General features: G+C 37.9%; 1 protein-coding gene across 9 annotated transcripts in view; it reads left to right on the plus strand.

Moving 5' to 3' along the window:
• LOC311584715 (phosphatidylinositol 3,4,5-trisphosphate 3-phosphatase TPTE2-like) overlaps nucleotides 1-21,722 on the plus strand; it is an 83,667-nt gene that overhangs the window by 23,579 nt on the left and 38,366 nt on the right. For 7 of the 9 annotated variants that reach the window (XM_084759297.1, XM_084759295.1, XM_084759300.1 and 4 more), the window contains exons 8-14: nucleotides 1,915-1,962; nucleotides 7,237-7,290; nucleotides 12,817-12,870; nucleotides 14,075-14,143; nucleotides 16,598-16,648; nucleotides 18,259-18,420; nucleotides 20,430-20,549. In XM_084759297.1, coding sequence (XP_084615423.1) covers nucleotides 1,915-1,962; nucleotides 7,237-7,290; nucleotides 12,817-12,870; nucleotides 14,075-14,143; nucleotides 16,598-16,648; nucleotides 18,259-18,420; nucleotides 20,430-20,549 — 558 coding nt within the window. The remainder of the gene's footprint in view (nucleotides 1-1,914; nucleotides 1,963-7,236; nucleotides 7,291-12,816; nucleotides 12,871-14,074; nucleotides 14,144-16,597; nucleotides 16,649-18,258; nucleotides 18,421-20,429; nucleotides 20,550-21,722) is intronic. The other 2 variants (XM_084759301.1, XM_084759302.1) reach the window with 2 other exon arrangements.

The raw sequence follows: 21,722 nt of genomic DNA on the forward strand, positions 1-21,722 counted from the left end.
ATAAAAATATGAGAAGAGGTTGAGATTTGACAAAACTATTTCAAGACTATCTTTGACATCAGAATGCCTTTTAAACTGTATGTAACTAGTCTCATTGTAGGACTTGTAGTTAACAGCATTTACTTTAAACCAGTCTGAGGAAGAGAGGATCCAGCTAATCTGTCACTTTAAATAGTGGCCAATGAGAGAGGAGAGACAGACAGACAGACAGACAGAGACAGAGAGAGACTTAAAAGTAGGACTTTCAGCAGGAGAGTCACAGGAGATAGAGAGCAGTCTCCCCCCCCCCCCCCCCCCCGCAGAGCTTGCCACCACAGTGCTCGTTCCCGACCTCCCCCATCATACCGGAAAGACAGCATGATTGATGGAAGTAATGATGTAATAAACAGCTCTTGAGAATAATAAATTGAGACAAGAAGGAGGTTTCCATATAATATGCAGGTGAAATCTGAGATAAGTACAACGAAGAAAGATTAAAGTAACAGTTTAGAGATTTGAGGTGTTTAGTGCTGTCATATAAAGCTTCATGTTTAGTAAAAACAAATCCCATGTTCAAATTTATGACACCTACATGAATATTTCAATATTGGTTATTAAGTTATGCAACATTTGTTAGTATATAAAATGTAGTTTTAGAGTTATATGTAAAAAGGTAATGTAAAAGACTTCTGTAATTCAGGTATGAGCATGTATTTTCATATTCCTTTAGCCTACATTCATATACTTTGATATTCAATATTTGATGGAATCACCAATAGCATGAGTTATAAAATACAAAGACAGCCATATAGAAATGTATGCACACATTCACACTCCCGCAGTATACTGGTGCACATTCAAACCTGAGCCCTAAAGCTGGTGATGAAGAGGATGGAATCCGGGCGCTGCAGTCTGAGAAGCATCCATGGCAAAACAGTGTCTCTGAAGTGTTTCTAAACCTTCATCCTGGTGCATTTGTAGAGAACAGCCTGTTGTTTGTTATGTACACAGTGTTCCACCTGCATGTATGCCTGCACGTGGATTTAAAAGGGTCTATGAATTTAAATAGTTTCTCGTTATATATAACTTAATCTCAACTCTCATATTATTTACCTATGATGGGATCACCAAGAAAATGTGTATGTTATGTTAATAAAGAAAATACACATGCAGCAAACACATATATTCATGAAACATAAAAAATGAGGGATTGGTGTTTTACGTGGAGCAAGAAAAAGGGAATTTCCCCTCTTTATTAACGAGAAGAGATTAGCAGTGGACAGGGAGCCCTGGAGCTCTCAGTGTGAAGAAATGGAGCTAGTAAACGCTTAATGTCCCTTGCTGTCTGGACGAGTGCACCAGACCTCAGAGCACCATTGTGTGGGATGGAAACACTGCCTTAGGGCTCAGTACCTGGTCACAGCTCATGGTCAGATAATTCAGCAAAGGTGAGTGAAAACACGGAGATAATAGAGGGACTTGCGAAGTAGGACATTCAGTGAGATTGAAGATCTGAGTGTCTACAAAATGAATTGGAGTTTCAAAGAAGTTGCACCGAAAGGCTAATAGCAGCTAGTATTATGTCAGGATTTTTGTGGGCTTAGTTAGGTTTGGTGTGGTTAGGTTTGGTTTTTTTTTTTCTTTTTTTGAGACAGGCTTTCTCTGTGCAGCCTTGGCTGTCCTAGAACTCTATGCCTACAAACTCATAGAGATCCTCCTGCCTCTGCCTCCCAAGTGCTGGGGTTAAAGGCGTGTGCCACCACCACCCAGCTATTGTGTCAGGTTTAACAGTAAAAATGAAACTGTATTTCAATCTTGAGTTACTTTTGTAGCATTACTCATAATAATCCTGAAAAGCATCATTTCTATGGAAAATGTCATATGACATTCCAAATAGTTACATCTTGTCTTACTATGTCTGTTTTTATCCCTTAGCACATCCACCTATGAACTCAATTCCTTGAGTGAATTAATGAAAGAAAAGTAAGTTATAAATGAGTAAATGATATATATGTATATGTAAAAGTGTATATATATATATATGTGTGTGTGTGTGTGTGTGTGAGTGTGTACGTGTGTGCTCACATACACATGTACACACAGCAACTGATATCCATGTCATTCCTTGTCACTTTTCCCTTTTAACTGTTTCTAAAGTCTTCTCATGAATATTCTTTGTCTTTTGAATCATGTAGAAAAAGAGAACAAGTTATAGTCTTGTTACTTTTGTTGTTTGTCACCTTTAACCCCTATGTAAAATGTTCTAATATTCACAATTCAAAGAAATCCTCTTTACAGCCAGGAGCAGGCAGCAGTGGGCTGGGAGCAGAGGCTACCAAAGCATCTTAGAATCAGGTTAAAGATCCAGAATCTTTCCCTCAGCTCCAGAGCTCTCCCATCTGTGGTTCCAGGGCTCTGAAAATGTAGCTACCTTAGATGGAAACTTTGCCTCAGAACTTGCTCAGTGCATGCAAGGCCTGTGTCTCATCTCTAGAATTACAAAAACAAAATATATTATCACATATTTACATGGCTCATACTATATTTAGGACTAAGAAATTTGTTATAACAAAAATGTGTGTGTGTGTGTATGTGTGTGTGTGTGTGTGTGTAGTTGTAAGGTCATGCTTAGGCAACCATGTAGATGAGACTCCATGGGTGTAAGTTTTCACACATGCACACACACACACACACATGTATATATAATTTCCAGAAAAAATGGTATATTTAAGTTCAGATAACAGCATTTTCTAGAGCTCTATTTACTTACAAATTAAAGATTTTAACTAGTTTTCACTAAAGAAATCTAAGAAATCATGCAGTGCCTTTTAACACATTAGTCATGCTCTACCTGAGTCGAAAAGGCTATCATTAGCTAGGTCAGCACCAATACAATGTAGGATATAAGGAAATTAATCATATATGTTTATGTGTACATGTGTATTTACCTACACACAAAACTTTGTACACAAACACCACCCCTGAGAGAGATGAGATTTTTCTTTCAGGAACATTTATAGAATAACAAGTCTCCTTTTCACTCTGACTTCTCATGTAAACTTTTCACAATTTACTTTGCCTTTTGAGTAAAGGTGACAAAAGGAGGAATAAGTTATCTATATATTCTGGGGGCTGGAGAGATGGCTTAGAGGTTAAGAGCACTGGCTGCTCTTCCAAAGGTCCTGAGTTCAATTCCCATGAGATTTGCTACCTTCTTCTGGTGTACATACAGGCAAAGTACTGTGTATATATGATAAATAAATAAATCTTTTTTAAAAAGTTATCTATATGTTTATAAATAACATCAATCAACCTGCTCAATCTGTATACTACCTGCACGTATGTTTTCAGGGCTGACCCTTGGTAGTGGATAACCAATAGGTGTGGCTTTTCCTGAGGAAGACTATTTCTCCCACTTTCAAGCATTCCTTAGTTGCCTGTAATTCTTTGGCTAGGGTTGGGTTCTCATTGGTTTTCCCCCCTCCATGTTAGCATGTCTGTTGGTGTCAACCTTGTCAGGTCATGCTTAGGCAGTCATGTTGATGATACCTCCACGGGTGTAGGTTTTTGACATTTCTAGAATGCTGAAGGCCAGCTCTTAACAGTGTGTTCAGCAATCCAGAAGGGGATGTGGGGTTGGCAATGATGTAAAGCAGGTACCCACTCACACACTTGGTGAATGAAGCAGGCTCCAATGAGCAAACTCCAACAACTTCACACATACATACATACATACATACATACATACATACATACATACATACATACTACATACATACATACTACATACATACATACATACAAACATTTGGTGAGTAGAACAAAGTTCCAACAACTTTACATATATACATATGTATTTGATAGATAGAGTGAAGTTACAACAACTTTTTCTTCCATGGCTTATGTATCCCAGAAAAAATCCTTCAAGCAGTATAAAAATTACAAGGTGATTACTCTATTTTTCTTCTAATGAATGATTTTTTAAAAAACATTGTTACCAATATGTTCATATGATCAAGTGCTTTACATATTATGACCAAAAAACAAATTATTCCCAAAAATCCACATATATTTGTCACTAAGCAAATTGTTGTAGATTAACAGTGTAAGCAAGCAAGGTAATTTTATCAGCCAGTGTCTCTTACTGGCGGGCTGCAATTTGTGGTTACAAAAAATGAATCAATTATTTTATTATTTATCTTAAAAAGTAATCTTTTAAAAATCTTAAAAGAATCACAAATCTAAACTTTCATATAAAGAAACAATCAGTAATTTCTACTTTAAATCCTCAAGGTGCACATTAACAATTCCTTATTAAGTCATATCAGGAAACTGAGGGCAAAAAATGTGTACAAGAAATTAATAATTGCTTTGATCACCAGCCCAGCTTTAGCAAGAGAGCCATGCTAGGCAGTGCCAGCTGGTTGCCATTGTTCTTGTTCCTCGACCTCAAAGAAATCACTAGCTCAACTATTAAGAGTGTGCCTGTCAGCAAGGCGTGGTGGTGCACGCCTTTAATTCCAGCACTTGGGAGGCAGAGGCAGGCAGAACGCTGTAAGTTCAAGGCCAGAGGCAGATGGATCTCTGTGAGTTTGAGGCAAGCCTGAGCTACAAAGTGAGTCCAGGACAGTGAAGGCTACACAGAGAAACCCTGTCTTGACTCCACCTCAGAAAAAAAACCAGCAAAGAGTGTGCCTTTCTAAACTTCAAATCTATCCCTAAGATTTTCTATATCAGAGCCACTAACAAAAACATATTAACGTAATTTAATAACAATCTACTTCTCCAAATTTTTCCTAAGGGTGGTGGTCATTGCTAATAATCTACGTCTCCAAGTTCTTTTTGGGGATGGTGATTGAAGCGTTAATCTTTCTCCAGCAACAATGCTTGAAAAAAAATCAACCACTATTATTTGTGCCAATGATTCTGCCCAGTGAGAGGCTGGAAACCCCCTTAGAGTTTTTATAAAACCCATATGCTATGAGGGACGTAGTGACAGCGAAAGCAACAAGCAGAGTGAGGCTCCATGACAGCATGAAGTCCTCAGGTCACGTAGTCCTTGGGGCTCTGCCTCTTGAGGCCCACCCTCTGTGGGTTGTCCTAACTGGCAGGCCATGAGTTCTAATAGGGTTTTACAGTTCCTCCTGCATAGCCTCCAACACTAGGAGACACTATGCTGCTTTTGATCCTTTAAAACTACCCAGTATGAGTTGAATTCAGTATCCTAGAGTAGACTCTTCAGTGTATTGTGAAATATAAACTATATACATATTTATACATATATACATCATACTAGCATACAAACATGGTAAAATTTAGATTCAGAAGTTCACTCTCCAAAGAATCCTTGGTGATGTTGTATCTGGTTTTCCCCTTGGTCCCTGAGCTATTTTGTTCTTGGTCATCCAAGCACTTTTGGGTATGGGCTCCATCTGATGGAGTGGGCCTTAAGTCAAATCAGATATTGGTTGTTTACTCATACAAGATGTGTGCCATCATTGCCCTAACATATCTTACAGGTAGGACACCATTGTAAATCAAAGTGCTTGCCATTGGGTTAGTGTTTACATTTCTCCTTTGGTAGAGTGAAGAGTACAGGTACCTCCCTGTACCAAAGATGCTAGCATTAGTACATAGGGTTGGAGGGTCTGTGTAGCCACCAGCTTGACTTTTCCATGTTCAGTGAGTTGTGTATGTGTTGTGTTCAGCAACAGAGCCTTGCCATAATTTTGTTTTTAGGAAAAATATATAAAAGTTTTTAAATAAAAAGCTTCCGGTTGGAGAGATGGCTCAGTGGTCAAGAGTACTGACTGTTCTTCTGGAGGTCCTGAGTTGAAGTCTCAGCAACCACATGGTAGCTCACAGCCATCTGTAATATGATGTGGTGCCCTCTTCTGGTGTGCATGAAGACAGTGTACTCATATACATAAATATGAGTACCTTTAAAAAAAAACTTCTATGTGGAATAATGTTAGCCAGTTTGTAGAATAATTCAAGGGAAATTGAGCCAGAAAGTTAAGCCTTGGAAGCCATATCATATCTGACTCTATGTATTTTTTAAGTCTTCTAGCCTTTCCCAGACTACTTCACTACATGATTCCAGCAAACTGTGAGATTTATACTAATTTGTTAACAAAATGCATCAGTAATGGATAATGTAAAATATATGGATGTAAAAATGTGCTATTTGTAGTTTCACACACATAAAACTGATACACCCTATACATATCCACAGAAACAGAGACTAAGATTCAGAGAATCACAGGAGTGGTCCCACTGGCATGAACCTTTCTATCATTTTGGACAACTTGGATGGGTACACCTCATACATCTCACAGAGCAATGCTTTCCCCACCTCCTGGTGTGTTTAACACTCTGATTAACCACCAGCTAAAATGATAAGGAGTATCTCCAATTTAGATTTTATTACATTGCATAAACAAAGAAGAGGCTCCTGTTTGGAGCAATGAAATAGCAGGGGGACACATGGTGGAAAAAAACCATAAACAATGAACCCCTAAGGTGTTCCTTACTCTCCAGACCTCAGCTACTTGATGAAGTGGGTAACCCCAAACCAAAAACATCATATATTGAAGGGCTTTGACTCAGGCCTATGAGACCCTTTCTGGTGTAGTAAAAACAACTAGTGGACATGGAAAGGTAAAGGAGGTACTTAGGGAGCAAGATTTAGCTGTGATAAGCTGGATTCGCTACGATGCACCAAATTGGATTTGAAATAAATTCCACCATAATACTTACATATTGGCCCAGGTTCAGTAGCAAGACCTTTACATTCTTTTTTAAAAACTTTTCTTTGCTGTTTGTTTGGGTGTTTGTTTGTTTGTTTGTTTGAGGCAAGGTCTTACTGTGTAGCCCAGGCTAAATGTGAACTTGTGATTGTCTTGCCTCAGGTTCTAAAAAACTGGAGTTAGAGTGGCATGCCACAGCATCCAGCCACGTATCTGCTTAAACAAGGCCACAGTGGTTGTTATGCTATGAAACATCATTTGTAGGGACGATGACTTATTAGGCTGCAGACAGTTGATTTACATGTGAAGTTTTGTTTTATTGCTAGAGCCTTTGCACATACTGGGCAGGTGTGTTACCCATTGGACTACAGCACATCCCTAGAGGTGAAAAATCTTAAGGTTCAAATACTTTACAGATTGAATGACAATTATAATCACTAGGTTGTAACTAACTTGAACTCATTTGAATCACACAGTGTCTTACGATCTTTTTTTCTTAATCCTTCAGCCTAGTCTCAAGTACATTGAAAATAGTAGACTCAACTGTGTCCACCAATATGCTGTAAGTTATAAATAAATTAATACCACTTTCTCTGCCACTTTCCTTTCTGCGGATTCTTTCCTGCATCACATACAGAGTTTAAGACTGGGGCATTTACTGTCAGGACCATGCAAGGGGACACAGCTCTTTTTGTAGTCTCCTGTTCTATCATGGTGAGCTTCTGTAGGCAACATTCTTTGTGGGGACTGTACCAAAGAATAAACCTTTTTATTCTTTGCCTTCACTCTTAGTTTTAGCAGCCAAAAATCCTGAGAACATTAGAAAGTCTGTGTGTGACAGAATAGTGGTGTAGGCCAAGAGTAAGGAAATATCCATTTAGAAGTAAAAAGGAGGTAGCAGTGGGCAGGTGCTCTCAAACAATAAAAAGAGGAGATCATAAACCATAGCTGTGTCTTTCGCCCTCCTGAGCTCCTCCCACGTGAGGCTGTTGCCACAGTCCACAGCTTGAAAGGGCCTTCTGCCTCAGGTTTGTAGATACTGCCACATCTGAGGGATACAGGGGAGCAATCACAATTCGTGAAAGATCCAACAATGGTGGATGCATCTGAGAATCGTAAAAGAAGGTATTCAAAGACAGGTGGGTTCCTAAGCACTAAAATAGGTTCTTGATCAGTGTAACCTTTATAAAATGCTAATGGCATTCTTTGCAGAATTAGAAAGGTGAGCCTGAAATAAGTTTGAAAGCGCAAAAGATTCTAAAGAGATAAAGCAGTACTAGGCACAAAGAGCAAAGCTAGAGGCGTTGTATAGCACCCGAGTCCAAGACATGGCAAAGCCATAGCACATGCCCACAGTAAAGCCACATGGTGTTGGCATAAAGTAACGCACAGACAAATGTAACAGAATAAAAACCCAGTAGCAAATTCACATGCCTACAACTAGCTGATTCTCAACAGAGGTGCCAGAAACCAAACTTTGGAAAGAGGAGATCCTTTCCAACAAATAGTGCTGGGAACATTGGAAATCCACATGCAGAATAATTAAGGCTAGATCCTTATCTCCCACCCTGCACAAAATGTAGCAAAGACTTTAATTTAAGGCCAGAAACTCAAAAACTACCAGGGGAAAACTAAGATATTGGTACAGGTGATGTTTATCTGTATAAGACCCTATAAAAAACCCAGTAAACAAAGATGAATGGGCAAGATTGCCAGCAGGTAAAGGCACTGTTGCCAAACTTGATGCCCCTATGGCTAAATAAAATAACTGCTTTATGCAAGTTGTTTTCTGATCTCCACTTGGGCTGTGGCATGTGCATGCATGCACAAGCACATACACACAAATATAATTTAAATTTTTAAAAAGTTTATCAAGAGTAATGGAAATAATACAGTGAAGAGACAGTGTGCAGAACAGTAGAAAATGTTTCTCAACCATTCACGGCAGATATCAATACTGAGAATACATTAAAGACTCAAGAAATAGCAAAAACCAATCAGTTTAAAAATGGCAAACAGAAGAGATCCAAGATGGTGGCACCTAAAACACACCTTGTTTGTTCAGCAGGACAGCAGCTACTATTCATCAACATAAGAACCAATCTGAGAACCACAAAACACTGGCACAGGTGACCCACAGATGAGAGGGGTCCAAATTGTGTGGAGCACAGTTAGGTCCGGCCTCTAGCCACACAGAAAAACCACAAAGCCCTTGGTCTTCACAGAAATGGGTGCATAGCCTTAGAAGGCTGTGCTACATGCCTGGCTTGTGGGCAGCTCTTGAACTCTCTGGGGATTGCAAAACACCAGCATTGGTGAGTTCTAGCACCTAGGAGGCACCACAGTCGGAAACACTACTGGATCTGACCTCAGGTCACCCAGAAAATCCACAGAAAATTCCAAGACCTAAGCAGACACTGGGCACACACTCTAACCAGAGGCATTACAATGGGAAGAGGTCAGCATAAGAACACAAGCAACAATCCCCAGGACCATTTGATATCACCAGAAACCAGCAGCCCCACCACAACAACAAGCTCTGGAGATAACTATCACAGCTGATACACAAGAGAAGGATTTCAAATCTGAAGTTACGAAAATGATAGAGGCCTTAAAGAAGGAAAAGAAATCCCTCAAACTAGAACAGGGATACACAAAGAAAGAGGTGAAAGAATTGAGCAAATAACTTAAAGAAACTACAATCAAACAAGAGAAGAAAATGAATAAAAGGACTTAAAAATGGAGATAGAAGCTATGAAGAAAACATAATCTGAGATAATCATGGATATGGAAACCCTAGAGAAGAGGACAGACTCTACAGACACAAACATTACCAACAGAATTCAAGATATAGAAGAAATAATATCAGAGATAGAAGACATGACTGAAGAAATAGATATAGCATTCAAAGAAAAATGTTAAATCTAAAAAGCTCCTGATATAGACTATCCAAGAAATCTGTGACATTATGAAAAGACCAAACCTAAGAATCAAGGATAGAAGAAAAAGAAGACTCCCAACTGCATGGCCCAGAAAATATTTTCAGCAGAATCATGGAAGAAAACTTACCTAACCTAAAGAAAAGAAATGCCCAAAAGTATACAAGAAGCCTACAGAACTCCAAATAAATTAGAGCAGAAAAGAAAATCCTCCCACCACATAATAATCAAAACACTAAATGTACAGAACAAAGAAAGAATGTTAAAAGTTGCAAGAGAAAAAGGCCAAGTCACATATAGCGGCAAACCTATTAGAATTACACCTGACTTCTCGATGGAGAAAAAAAAAAAGCCAGAAGGGCCTGGATGTATGTCATGTAGACACTAAGAGACCACAGATGCCAACCTAGACTACTATAGCCAGCAAAACTTTCTATCACCATAGATGGGGAAAACGAGACTCTGTGACAAAACCAAGTTCAAAGAGTACCTAACCACAAATCCATCTCTACAGAAGATACTAGAAGGAAAACTCCAACCCAAGAAGGGTAATTTTACACAGGAAAACAAAGGAAATAAATATCCCCACATCCACAAAAACAAAAAATGGAAGCACACACACACACACGCGCACACATGTGCGCGCTCTCTCTCTCTTTCTCTCTCTGTGTCTCTGTCTCTGTCTCTGTCTCTGTCTCTCTCTCTCTCTCTCTCTCTCTCTCTCTCTCTCTCTCCCACTACCAACATCAAAGTTATAGGAACCAATAACCATTGGTCATTAATATCACTCGACATCAATGGCCTCAACTCCCCAATGAAGAGACACAGGCTAACAGAATGGATTTGAAAACAGGACCCATCAATCTGCTGCCTACAAGAACACACCTCAGCAATAAAGATAAACATTAGAGTAAAAGGCTGGAAAAGGATATTACAAGCAAATGGATCCAAGAAACAAGCTGGAGTAGCCAGTCTAGTATCTAATAAGATAGACTTTCAACCAAAGCTAATTAAACACTTTATACTCATCAAAGGAAAAATACATCAAGATGATGTCTCAATTCTGAACATCTATGCCCCAAATACAGGAACACCCACATTCATAAAAGAAACATCACTAAAACTTAAACCACACATTGAACCCCACACTTTAATAGTGGGAGACTTCAACACCCTACTCTCTCCAATAGATCACTGTAGTGGAAACTAAATGGAGAAACAACAAAACTAATAGACATCATGAATCAAGTGGACCTAACTGATACATACAGAACTTTTCACCCAAACATGAAAGAATTCACCTTCTTCTCAGCACCTCACAGAACCTTCTCCAAAACTGACTATATACTTGGTCACCAAGCAAACATCAACAGAAACAAAAAGATTGAAATAATCCCTTGCATCTTATCAGACCACCATGGATTAAAGCTGGAACTCAATAACAATAGAAAGCCTACAAACTCATGGAAACTGAACAACTCCCTACTCAATGATATATGGATAAGAAACGAAATTTTAAAAAAAGAAATTAAAAACTTCCCAGAATTCAATGAATCCTAAGGCCCAACATAACCAAACTTAAGGAACACAATGAAAGCAGTGCTTAAGAGGAAAGTTCATAGCATTAAGTGTCTTTATAAAGAAATTGGAGAGATTCCATACTAGCAACTTAACAACACACCTGAAAGCTCTAGGACAAAAAGAAGCAGACTTACAAAAGAGGAGTAGACTGTTGGAAATCATTAAACTCAGGTCTGAAATCAATAAATTAGAAACAAAGAGAACAATTCAAAGAATGAACAAAACCAAGAGCTGGTTCTTTGAGAAAATCAACAAGATAGACAAACACTTAGCCAAACTAACTAAAAGGCAAAGGGAGAGTAATCAAATCAACAAAATGAGAAATGAAAAGGGAGACATAACAACATACATTGAGGTAATCCAAAGAATCATTAGGTCATACTTCAAAAGCCTATATGCCACAAAATTTGAAAACCTAAATGAAGTAGACAGTTTTCTTGATAGATAACAACTACAAAAATTGAATCAAGATCAGGTAAACAAATTAAGTAATTCTATAACTTCTAATTGAGGTAGTCAGTAAAAGTCTCCCAACCAAAAAAAAAGCCCAGGACCTGATGGATTTAGCACAGAATTCTACTAGACCTTCAAAAAAGAGCTGATATCAAGTCTCTTTAAACTATTCCATAAAATAGAAACAGAAGGAACAACCAAACTCATTCTATGACGCCAGTTACCTTGATACCTAAACCACAAAAAGACTCTACAAAGAAAGAGAATTTCAGACCAATTTCTCTTATGAACATTGACACAAAAATACTCAATAGAATACTCACAACCCAAATCCAAGAACACATCAAAAATATCATTCACCATGACCAAGTAGGCTTCATTCCAGGCATGCAGAGGTGGTTCAATAAAAATGGCAAACAATCTGAAGAAATGTCCCATGCCTTGGCATAGACTCAGAGAAAATAAAGTCTATATATAATGAAGATATTTGCATATGTATCACTGTACTATCCTCAATAGTTAAGAGATACATTGAGCCTAGGTGTTTACCAAGAAAATGTGATATATGGATGGAGTGGAATATTGTTAAGCCCAAAAGAATAAAGCTCTTTCATCTGAAGTAAATGAGTGGAACTGGATGATACCGTTGTTAAGTAAAGTGAGGTAGATACTGAAAGACAAGTGTCACATAATTTTGCTTATATATGAGGAAAAACAAGAGTTGATTTGAAAGCAGGGTAGTGGTTACCAGGGACCAAGAAGGCCCCTGGGCGATGGGTGAACGGAGACTGGAGGTATCTGCTGAATACATTCTATAGCTCTGTGTGGAAATGCCATAGTCATATAAGTTTTATAAAAATGGATATAAAAATTGAACCTTAAACTAAGTTCAAAACTATGAAATACTATTTTACATTGGGGTTACTTTCAGTATGAATGAACAGCTCTTAGAGCTTTGTCATTTTTGGTATATTAAATTTTGACCTTTTCTATTAAATTATTAAAAGTTAAAAAGTTTATGAATGTCAAACAGTCATCATATATAGCTAATTTGAATTAAAATGTCTGGGAAATCATGTTGTACCTGACTACATGTTTTTTTAAAACTACTTTAGCACTACCTTATCTGATTTATCATCGGAAATCCGGGAAGATAACATCAATCAACGGTGAGGTCTAAAAATATATATTTATGTATACATACACATATATACATACAGAGAGATGTAAACATCTCAGTATGTTTGGATGCACAGGAAAGAAAGATACTAAGATTTGGGGAGTTCTGTGGAGTACCAGTGACGATATAGATTGTGATATTATTTTTAAAAGCCTTCTTGTCATAGCATCTGTAGGTTCCTTTCTGTCTTAGTTGAAAATAAGAGGAAATGCTTAGAGGAACATTTTGCTTAGAATGAGCAAGAGAGGAAAAAAATCCTACATGGAGCAAGAAGGGAGGTAACAGTAAGCAAGAAGAAAAGAATCAAATTTTAGACCTAAAACCCATCTCTCACTCTCCAGAGCTTGGCCTCTGTATAATACTGATGTCTCAACCCCATAGCCATGATCACCGTGGAGTCCTTCTCTCAGGCATTTAGTTATTTTAATACTATCCAACAGCAAGAAAAACTTTCCATGATTTATAAAAAGTCCAGGGTGGTAAAAGGACTTGCAAGTCATAAAGTTAGAAAGGGCGACATCCTTGACTACTTACACTTGCAAGTTGAATTTTGAAATAAATGTAGCCTCAAAAATGGTGCTAGAGATTGGTTTGGATGTAATAATTTTAAAAATTGCACTTCAGTCTTGATTCATTGAGTTGCTTTATGAGGTTACAAGTTCTCTTTACAGTATGCAAGGTCTCAGACAACTAATTGGCATATAAGTTTTAGATGTTTAATAACATAAACTTAGGGCAATAGTGTGTATTTCAACACCCCAAAAGTCCTTGAACCCACTTAATTCTTACATAATTATGTTTAATCTTTAGTACTGACTTGAATACAGTGAGATCAGTAGTCTTAGATTACTTTGTTAAAAGATGGATATATTTCATGTTGCAATGATGGTGTCATCAAAGATTGTACACACACATGCGCACACACACACATATACACACACATATGGACAGAGACAAAGTGAGACACAGATTATGAGAGAAGAGAGACATTTGTAAAATTAAGACTTGGAATTGTCCATGGAAGAAAGTTTTCTGAACAATGATTCTAAATATTTTAGAATATTTACAACTTCTACACAGTTGTATTTCTTATATTCAAAGGGGTTCTAGTTCAATTATTTTGTCATATTACTATTAAATATAGCAATATCTAATAATCTAATAATATGTCTTTGCATTTGTTGGTGCTAAAGCAAGTTAAATCAGATGTCCAGGTTGGATGATGATGATGATAAAGATGTTGATATTCGCAAGCCATACCAGTAAGTGACTTTGGTGTTTGAAGGGAGAGAAACAGCCATTGGTGGATCTTTTGTCTTTCGGAAAACAGAGCTTGTACTGAGGCAAAAATGATAAAAAGAAAAGTGTAGAAAATTACTCAAAATAACCAATTGAATTTGCAGACAAGTACCATGTTTGAAAAAACATTTTGTTTACTCACAAATAATTGTTTTTCTAGTTTAAAATTTGATAATTATTGTTCCTTAGTAGTTATTTTATTTTATTTTGATTTTTTTGAGACAGGGTTTCTCTGTGTAGCCTTGACAGACCTGGACTCACTTTGTAGACCAGGCTGGCCTTGAACTCACAGCAATCTGCCTGCCTCTGCCTCCTGAGTGCTGAGATTAAAGGCATGTGCCACCACTCCTGGCTTAGTAGTGATTTTATTACAGCATATCTTTAAAGAGAATTGTAGAATTCTATTTATTCTCTATTTATTCTCTAACATTGGTTCTTTCTATTTTTCCTGGGTATCTTCTGATTCCCAGTTTATAGATGTTGTCTATGAGAAATGGAAGTGAAAAGGAGTATGTTTTGGTGATAAAAGACCTCTCCGCACTCAGTGTGATTTTATTAGTTTTTAATTTATTTATGAATAATCTTACCTGGGATACTTCCTCTTGCATATAGCCAATAGCATTTATATGTATTCTCCATAACAAAGTAATATGTTCTTAAAATCACTGTGTCTGATTACAGCTATATTGAGAACTCTGATCTCTTGGATAATCATCTGTCTGCTCCCATTCCTGCTATAGAAATTAAATTAGCCTGCCACTATTGTAATTTGTTGGTGTTCCGATATTACATGGAAATCCAGGGTCTTTTCTGATTCCACATGAATTTTAGGAATTTTTTTTCTACTTCTGTGAAGAATGAGATGGGGATTTTGATTGAGACTGAATTGAATTCTTTGCATTGCTTTTGGGAGGACAGTCAGTTTTACAATGTCATGCCACCAACCCATGAACAGGGGATGTCTTTCCATTTTCTGATACCTTCCTCAATCACTTTTTTTCAGAGATTTTAAGTTTGATTGTAGAGGCCTTTCATCTCCTTGGTTAGGTTTATCCCAACATATTTTATTGTCTTTACCGCTGTTGTAAGTCAGATCATGTCCATGCTTTCTTTCTCTGTATGTTTGCTGTGGGGTATCGAAAAGCTGTTTGTGAGCTGTGTACCATGCCACTTTGGTGAAACTGTTATTTATAGAATTTTTTAAATCGCTTATGTACAATATATCATCTGCAAATAAGGATAATTTGACTTCTTTTCTTGTTTGTAGACCTGTCATTTTCTTCTCTTGCCTTATTGTTCTGGCTAGTGCTTCCAGCAGTATATCATAGGGATAATTGGCAGCCCTGGCTCATCGTGGTTGTAATGGGATTGCTTTGGGTTTTTCTACATTTAGGGCAAAGTGGCCATGGGTTTGCACATATTGCCTTTATTATGTTGAGGTGCAGCAATGCCCCCCCCCTCCTTTCTCTAGGGCTTTTTATCATGAAGCATGTTGGATTTTTGCCAAAGGCTGTTTTTATGTTTCTAGAAACAATCATATGGTTTTTTTCCTCATACAAGTTAACTGTATGATTTATTGACTTATGTATGTTTAACCAACACTGCATTTCCAAGATCAAGACAACTTTATCATGGAGGATAAATATGTGTTTCTAAATATGTGTTTTTATTCAGTGTACTAGTATTTTACTGAGGATTTTGTGTCTGTGTTTATCAGGAATGTCTGTCTGTAGTTTTATTGTGATTTTAACTAGTTTTGGGTATTAGAAAATTCTGGCTTTACAGAATGAGTGTGGGAGGCTCCTTTAACTCTCTCTGTTTTTAAAGAATACATTATTTTGTTGTTACGACAGTGAGGTCTCTCCGAGTCTGGTGATTTGCCCAAGATCATAGTTTGCTAATGGAAGAGCTGACATTGGAAAACCCTTTTTTTTTTTAAGCCGCTCTTCCATCTCCATGACACGATGCTTCATTTGATTAGTCTCAAGCTCAGTGTTCCCTTAAAGCTGGAGTTGGAGCTTTACATGCAAAAGATATGTTACTAAATGCCCAAAACCTGGTGTTTCCTTCACATATATTCTAGATAGGAACAAAAAAAAAAAGTAAAAATGTAAACATTTTAGTTACTATCGCATAACATTTTGGTATACAATTGATGAAGACTTTTATTTAAAATTTATACTTATAGCCAGGTAGTGGTGGCACACGCCTTTAATCCCAGCACTTGGGAAGCAGAGGCAGGAAGATTGCTGTGAGTTCAAGGCCAGCCTGGGCTACAGAGCGAGTCCAGGACAGTCAAGGCTACACACAGAGAAACCCTGTCTCCAAAAAAAATCATACCTATAAAGGGCTTTTGTTTTGTTAAATTTATATATTAGGGGAATATGTGATTTATTTAATTTTGCTAATTTTCATAGCAACCAGATTAAGAAAATGGTGCATCGCCTTGTATCATCAGTTGCCTTCAGGTATGTGAGGATCTAGAAATGGAAGTAACATATTTATGGCAATTAGTTCATATATCCACATTTACTATGATCTAATCTATCTTGGAAGTTTGGTTAAAACTGAAAGATATACAAAGAAATAACATTTGCTCAAATCTAAGTAGTGGCATATTAATATTTTTCTACTCATAAATGAGAGAGCATGCACTTTAAGATTCTGTAATTATAGGCTAAATGTCCTATATAACCAAAATTACTGAATTCTAGAATAATTTTAGATTTCTACATAATGACTCAGATTTATAAATGTAATTACTTCCTTTAAATTTAATATTGTATCTGTGCATGGAGTTTTACCTATTTGTATAGGTATGTGCACATGTATTTGCAAGTGTGTGTATATCTGTGTTTATATGTATGTGTGTGTGTCTGTGTGTATGTGCATGTGTGCATGTATTTTGTGTGTATGTTTGTATCTATGTATGTTTGTATGTATTTATGTATGTCTCTATATGTCTGTGTGTATCTGTGTTTGTATATGTGTCTGTGTCTGTCTGTGTGTCTGTGTCTGTCTGTGTGTATCTGTGTGTGTGTATATGTCTATGTCTGTCTGTATGTGTCTGTGTGTGTGCCTGTGTGTGTGTGTGTGTGTGTGTGTGTGTGTGTGTGTGTAAGGACACAAATCAATGTTGGATGTCTTCGCTCTCTTGTCATCTTAACCTTTTTTGGCAGGATCTATCACTGTAGTGCCTGCTGATTAGGCTTATGGGCCCACGAGCTCCAGGAACCCTTACACTTCACCTCCTGAGAGCGGGGCTCACAGCAATGCGCTGCCCCAGGCTTCTGCCAGTGTGCCGGGCTGGAGCTCAGGTCCCCAGACTTGAGTAGCAAGTGCTTTTCTACTGAGCTATCTTGTTAACTACCAGACTAATAACATGTTAATTGACTCTTTAGTTGTTAAAGATAAAGCACTTTAAAGTTGGGGTGATTCATCTTCATAGTTTAATAAAATAAATAATTTAAGGACTTTTTTGAGACTAGGCAAGAAGAGGCTTAGGGACACTTACGAGTTCGAATAACCCTGCGAAGCTCATGGAATTTAGTTCTCATAGATCTGTCCCGTGTATAGGACCCATGTGTGCACCCATAAATATATAATCATGTATTTTTTTAATAAATTTTCACCGAGAGAACTTCTTCCTAGTTAAAGGGATATGTCACTCGTGCTCTCACTTCTTTTTGTTGCTAAAGTCTTAAGCGTATTTGGATTACTGTGACTTCATTATTTATTATGAGAAATTTGTAAGAACCCCTTATGACGTCTGAGCATTCGAAGAGTTTATACCAAGAAGCTTGTGACTTTAACTTGCATTTACTGCTCTAGCTTGGAGCACTAAAGTGACACCGCTGCCCTAGGCAGTGGGGAGGGCTTGGTGTAGGTTGATCTACCAAGCACTACTTGTGTTGGGTGAAAACTCAGCATTTTTCTTCAGATTCTAAAGCAACATTATTCTTTCTCCCATAGAGCAGGTTAGCTCCAAATAAGGACCTTTGGGGGCATCTGATAATTGGTTTTAATATTGTGTAGCCACGGCGGCAACACCTCCAGTCTATTTGTTTGTTTATTTTAGAATGTTTGGAGTTTTGCTGATCTTTGTGGACATATTTCTTGTGGCTGTAGATCTACGTATCACTGAAAAAAATTTTTATATTCCTGTGGAAAGCCATTCAGTTTCTTTAGCTATTGCTTTATTTTTCCTCATGGATGTTCTCCTTCGAGTGTATGTAGAAGGGTAAGTATGCTTCTTGTTGTTGTTGTTGTTGTTGTTGTTGTTGTTGTTGTTGTTGTTGTTGTAAGCATAAAGTCACTTTTGTAGCGATAGAAGACGGATCCTATGAGAGTTGCCAGGTCAGCTCACCCAATTGGAACCTTCTTCATTAAGATTTCTCGTTGTAGGTATGTTCCACAGAAAAAGCAACAGTCTAAACCAGTTTTACATTGAGTGGCTTTACCAGAGTTACTGCTGTACAATAGTGTAGATGATTCTACAGTTGCTAAAAATGCAAAAGGGCTTCAGGGATGAGGCAGGCAGCCATTGTGTCCACATGTACGTGACTAGAAGGAGCCTGAGTGTGATGTGCAAATGTTACTATCTGCTTGACTTGACTTCCACATAGGAGTTGATAACACACTAAAAGAATACATCACAAAAATGTATATTTCCGTAAATATAAACGCTTTAACTGTGGTGCAGGAGAGTCCAGAGTCATGTTCCTCACAATAACAGCATCCACAGTAAAACAGACACTGACCTCTGCTTCTGGGTTTTCCAAGGGCGGACAGGAGGGCCATTCCTTGAGGTTGGATTGCTCTGGGAGTCAGGGACTAAGTTCTCCAGCTTCCTTTTACTCTCAGAGCACCTCAGAGGGCAATTTCTCCTATTTCCTAAGATTTCTTCTTTTCTTTTTTCCTCATGCCCTTTTTGGAGCTAAGGACAATTGTCCATGGCCCAGTTTCTCGGGGTCTAAAAAAGGCTTTCTCAACATTCCCTTTAGTGGTGTAGCCATTGACAAGGTACCCATGGCAAGGTAGCCGTACTCCTATAAATAATTCTTCACCGACATAATCATTCAGACCACAAAGCAGACACAAAAGCAGAGGAAGGCTGGTTGGGAGGAGAAGGGATTAGCAGGAGTGGGAAGCAAGAGAGGAAAGCATGGAAGTGAATATGGTCAGAATAGTTTATTCACATGTGTTAGAAGTCAAAATGAAAGCTATTATTTGTACAACTTACATATGCTAATAAAGGCATAAAGAAATCTTTAAGATATTGGAAAATATCAATATGAAACTAGATGCTATCTCAGAATCAGAAGAAACTTTCTCTAGGAAACCAATGCTCACGTCTAAAGAAAAGAAGTCTGCCTTTGCCCTCTGCAGACAGTATCAGTTCATTGAAACCCCAGTATGCATACAAAGCCAGATCCTGAGTCCAAAATAACGTAGCTCTCTCCGCCTGTGGGACCCGTGTATACATCCCTCACAACCACAGCTCCATGTTCAGCTTCACTCGCTTACCAGCAACGCGCAGCATCTCACTTCCCCACCTACAGAGGAGAAGGCACTGTTTGCCTCCTGCCGGATGGCTACGTCCTACTTCTTACTTATCAAGTATGAATTGCTATCTTGACACCTTTACCTAGATGAATGATAGATAGGTAGGTAGATAGACGATAGATAAATAGATAGATGATAGGTAGATATATATATATATATAATAGATAATAGGTAGATTAGATAGATAGATATAGATGATAGATAGTAGATTGATTGATTGATAGTTGATAGTTAATAGGTACATAGATGATAGATAGATACATAGATAGATGATAGATAGATGATAAATAAGTAATAAAGATGCATAAATATAAATTTACTACTTGAAAACTTTATATTGATATTATATTTTCCCCTTGGTCCAGTAGTCTTAGCCATGCATTTTAAACATTAAGATAGCATTCTCTTCTTATTTTGGTGAACTGATGACTTTGTTGAGGTTACTTACAGAAGCATGAGCAGCGTGAGTATGTTAACATAGGTGATGACTCTCAAAAGCTGCATGGCTACCTTCACAACCGAAAGTATATGTGCCTCGGACAGAATTACATGCAGGTGATGGAGTGGGGGTGTCAGGTGAGGATAGGATAACCTACCTAATTCTTCCTGGGACACCAGGATGGCTGAAGTTAGACTCCCTCCTGAGTAACTTCTGCTCTGCGCCTTGCCCATCCCCTGCTCCAGGAGACAGCGTTATTTTTCTGACCTACTGAACACCCTAGATGCTGTCGTTATTGGTGTGACCCTGCTCATTGCCATGAGTTACATATTTTATGACAAGAAGATTCTTAGAGATATCCCAAGGTAGGAAACTTACCCTCAAAACTCCTCTGCTGCTCTGCTGGGCTGTGTCTTTCCTTTGTTTTGTTGCATCTTCCTGGTTTTATTTAATATTTTAGCTTTGAACCCTCTGGTTATGTACCTGGTAAGTGATTTAAAAGTGAAATGTTTATATAAATTTCCATGTGCTTTGAGACTAAAAGATGTTGGCATTCAGGGGCCAGTTGAGGGTGTACATACTAAGAGTCATCAGCAGAATAAAAGAAAACATGCAGAAGAAAAAACTAGACTTAATTCCTCTTATATTAACTTTAATTTTGCCACATTATGAAATTGTCAATAAATCCCCATATGTGCTTCAACCACAAATACCTTATATGTAAAGTTCTATAGTCCTGGAATTTCCCTGTAACCAAGAGAATATTAAGCATATAATTTAAGTGACTCCAATTAAGGTCCTAAGAGATCAGGAAACAGCAAGAAACCAGAAGGTGACATGGACAGCAACAGCAAAGAAGAATGTTACAGAATAGTTGTAGTAGAAATGAGAAAATTCTGTGAGTCCAAACCGTTAAGATCTATTAGAAGATTTCTCTTTTCTTTGCCCTTCCCTCTTTCTCTTCCACTGCCCCTGCCTCTTTACTGTGGCACTGTAGAAAGAAAAATGTGTGAATTGAAATGAAGATTGAGAAGTACATTTATCATTGGTCAAATAGCTGATTTCTTCCTGTACCCTAACTTCCTGAGACTTCAATCCAGGATTCAACTAAATGTGTTGGAACTGGAGCAATCTCTCAAGAGCCACCTTAGAGGCACTGAATTAGTGGCTCTGGGGCCTATTACCCCATGCTTTATTGTTATTATTTTTTAAAGACTTATTTATTTTGCCGGACGGTGGTGGTGCACGCCTATAATCCCAGCACTCGGAAGGCAGAGGCAGGTGGATCACTGTGAGTTTGAAGCCAGCCTGGTCTATACAAGTCTAGAACAGCCAAGGCTACACAGAGAAACCCTGTCTCAGAAAAATGAAAAAAAGACTTATTTATTTTTATTTTATGTATGTGGCTGTTTTGCCTACATGTATGTGTGTGCACCACATGTGAGCAGTGCCTGCACAGACTAGGAAAGAGCACTGGTTGTCCTGGAACTAGAACTGCGGATGCTGGTGAGCTACCACGCGGGTGCAGGGAACCAGGC

The sequence above is a fragment of the Acomys minous genome, assembly GCF_964271855.1.
Source record: "Acomys minous genome assembly, chromosome: 15".
NCBI lineage: Eukaryota > Metazoa > Chordata > Mammalia > Rodentia > Muridae > Acomys > Acomys minous.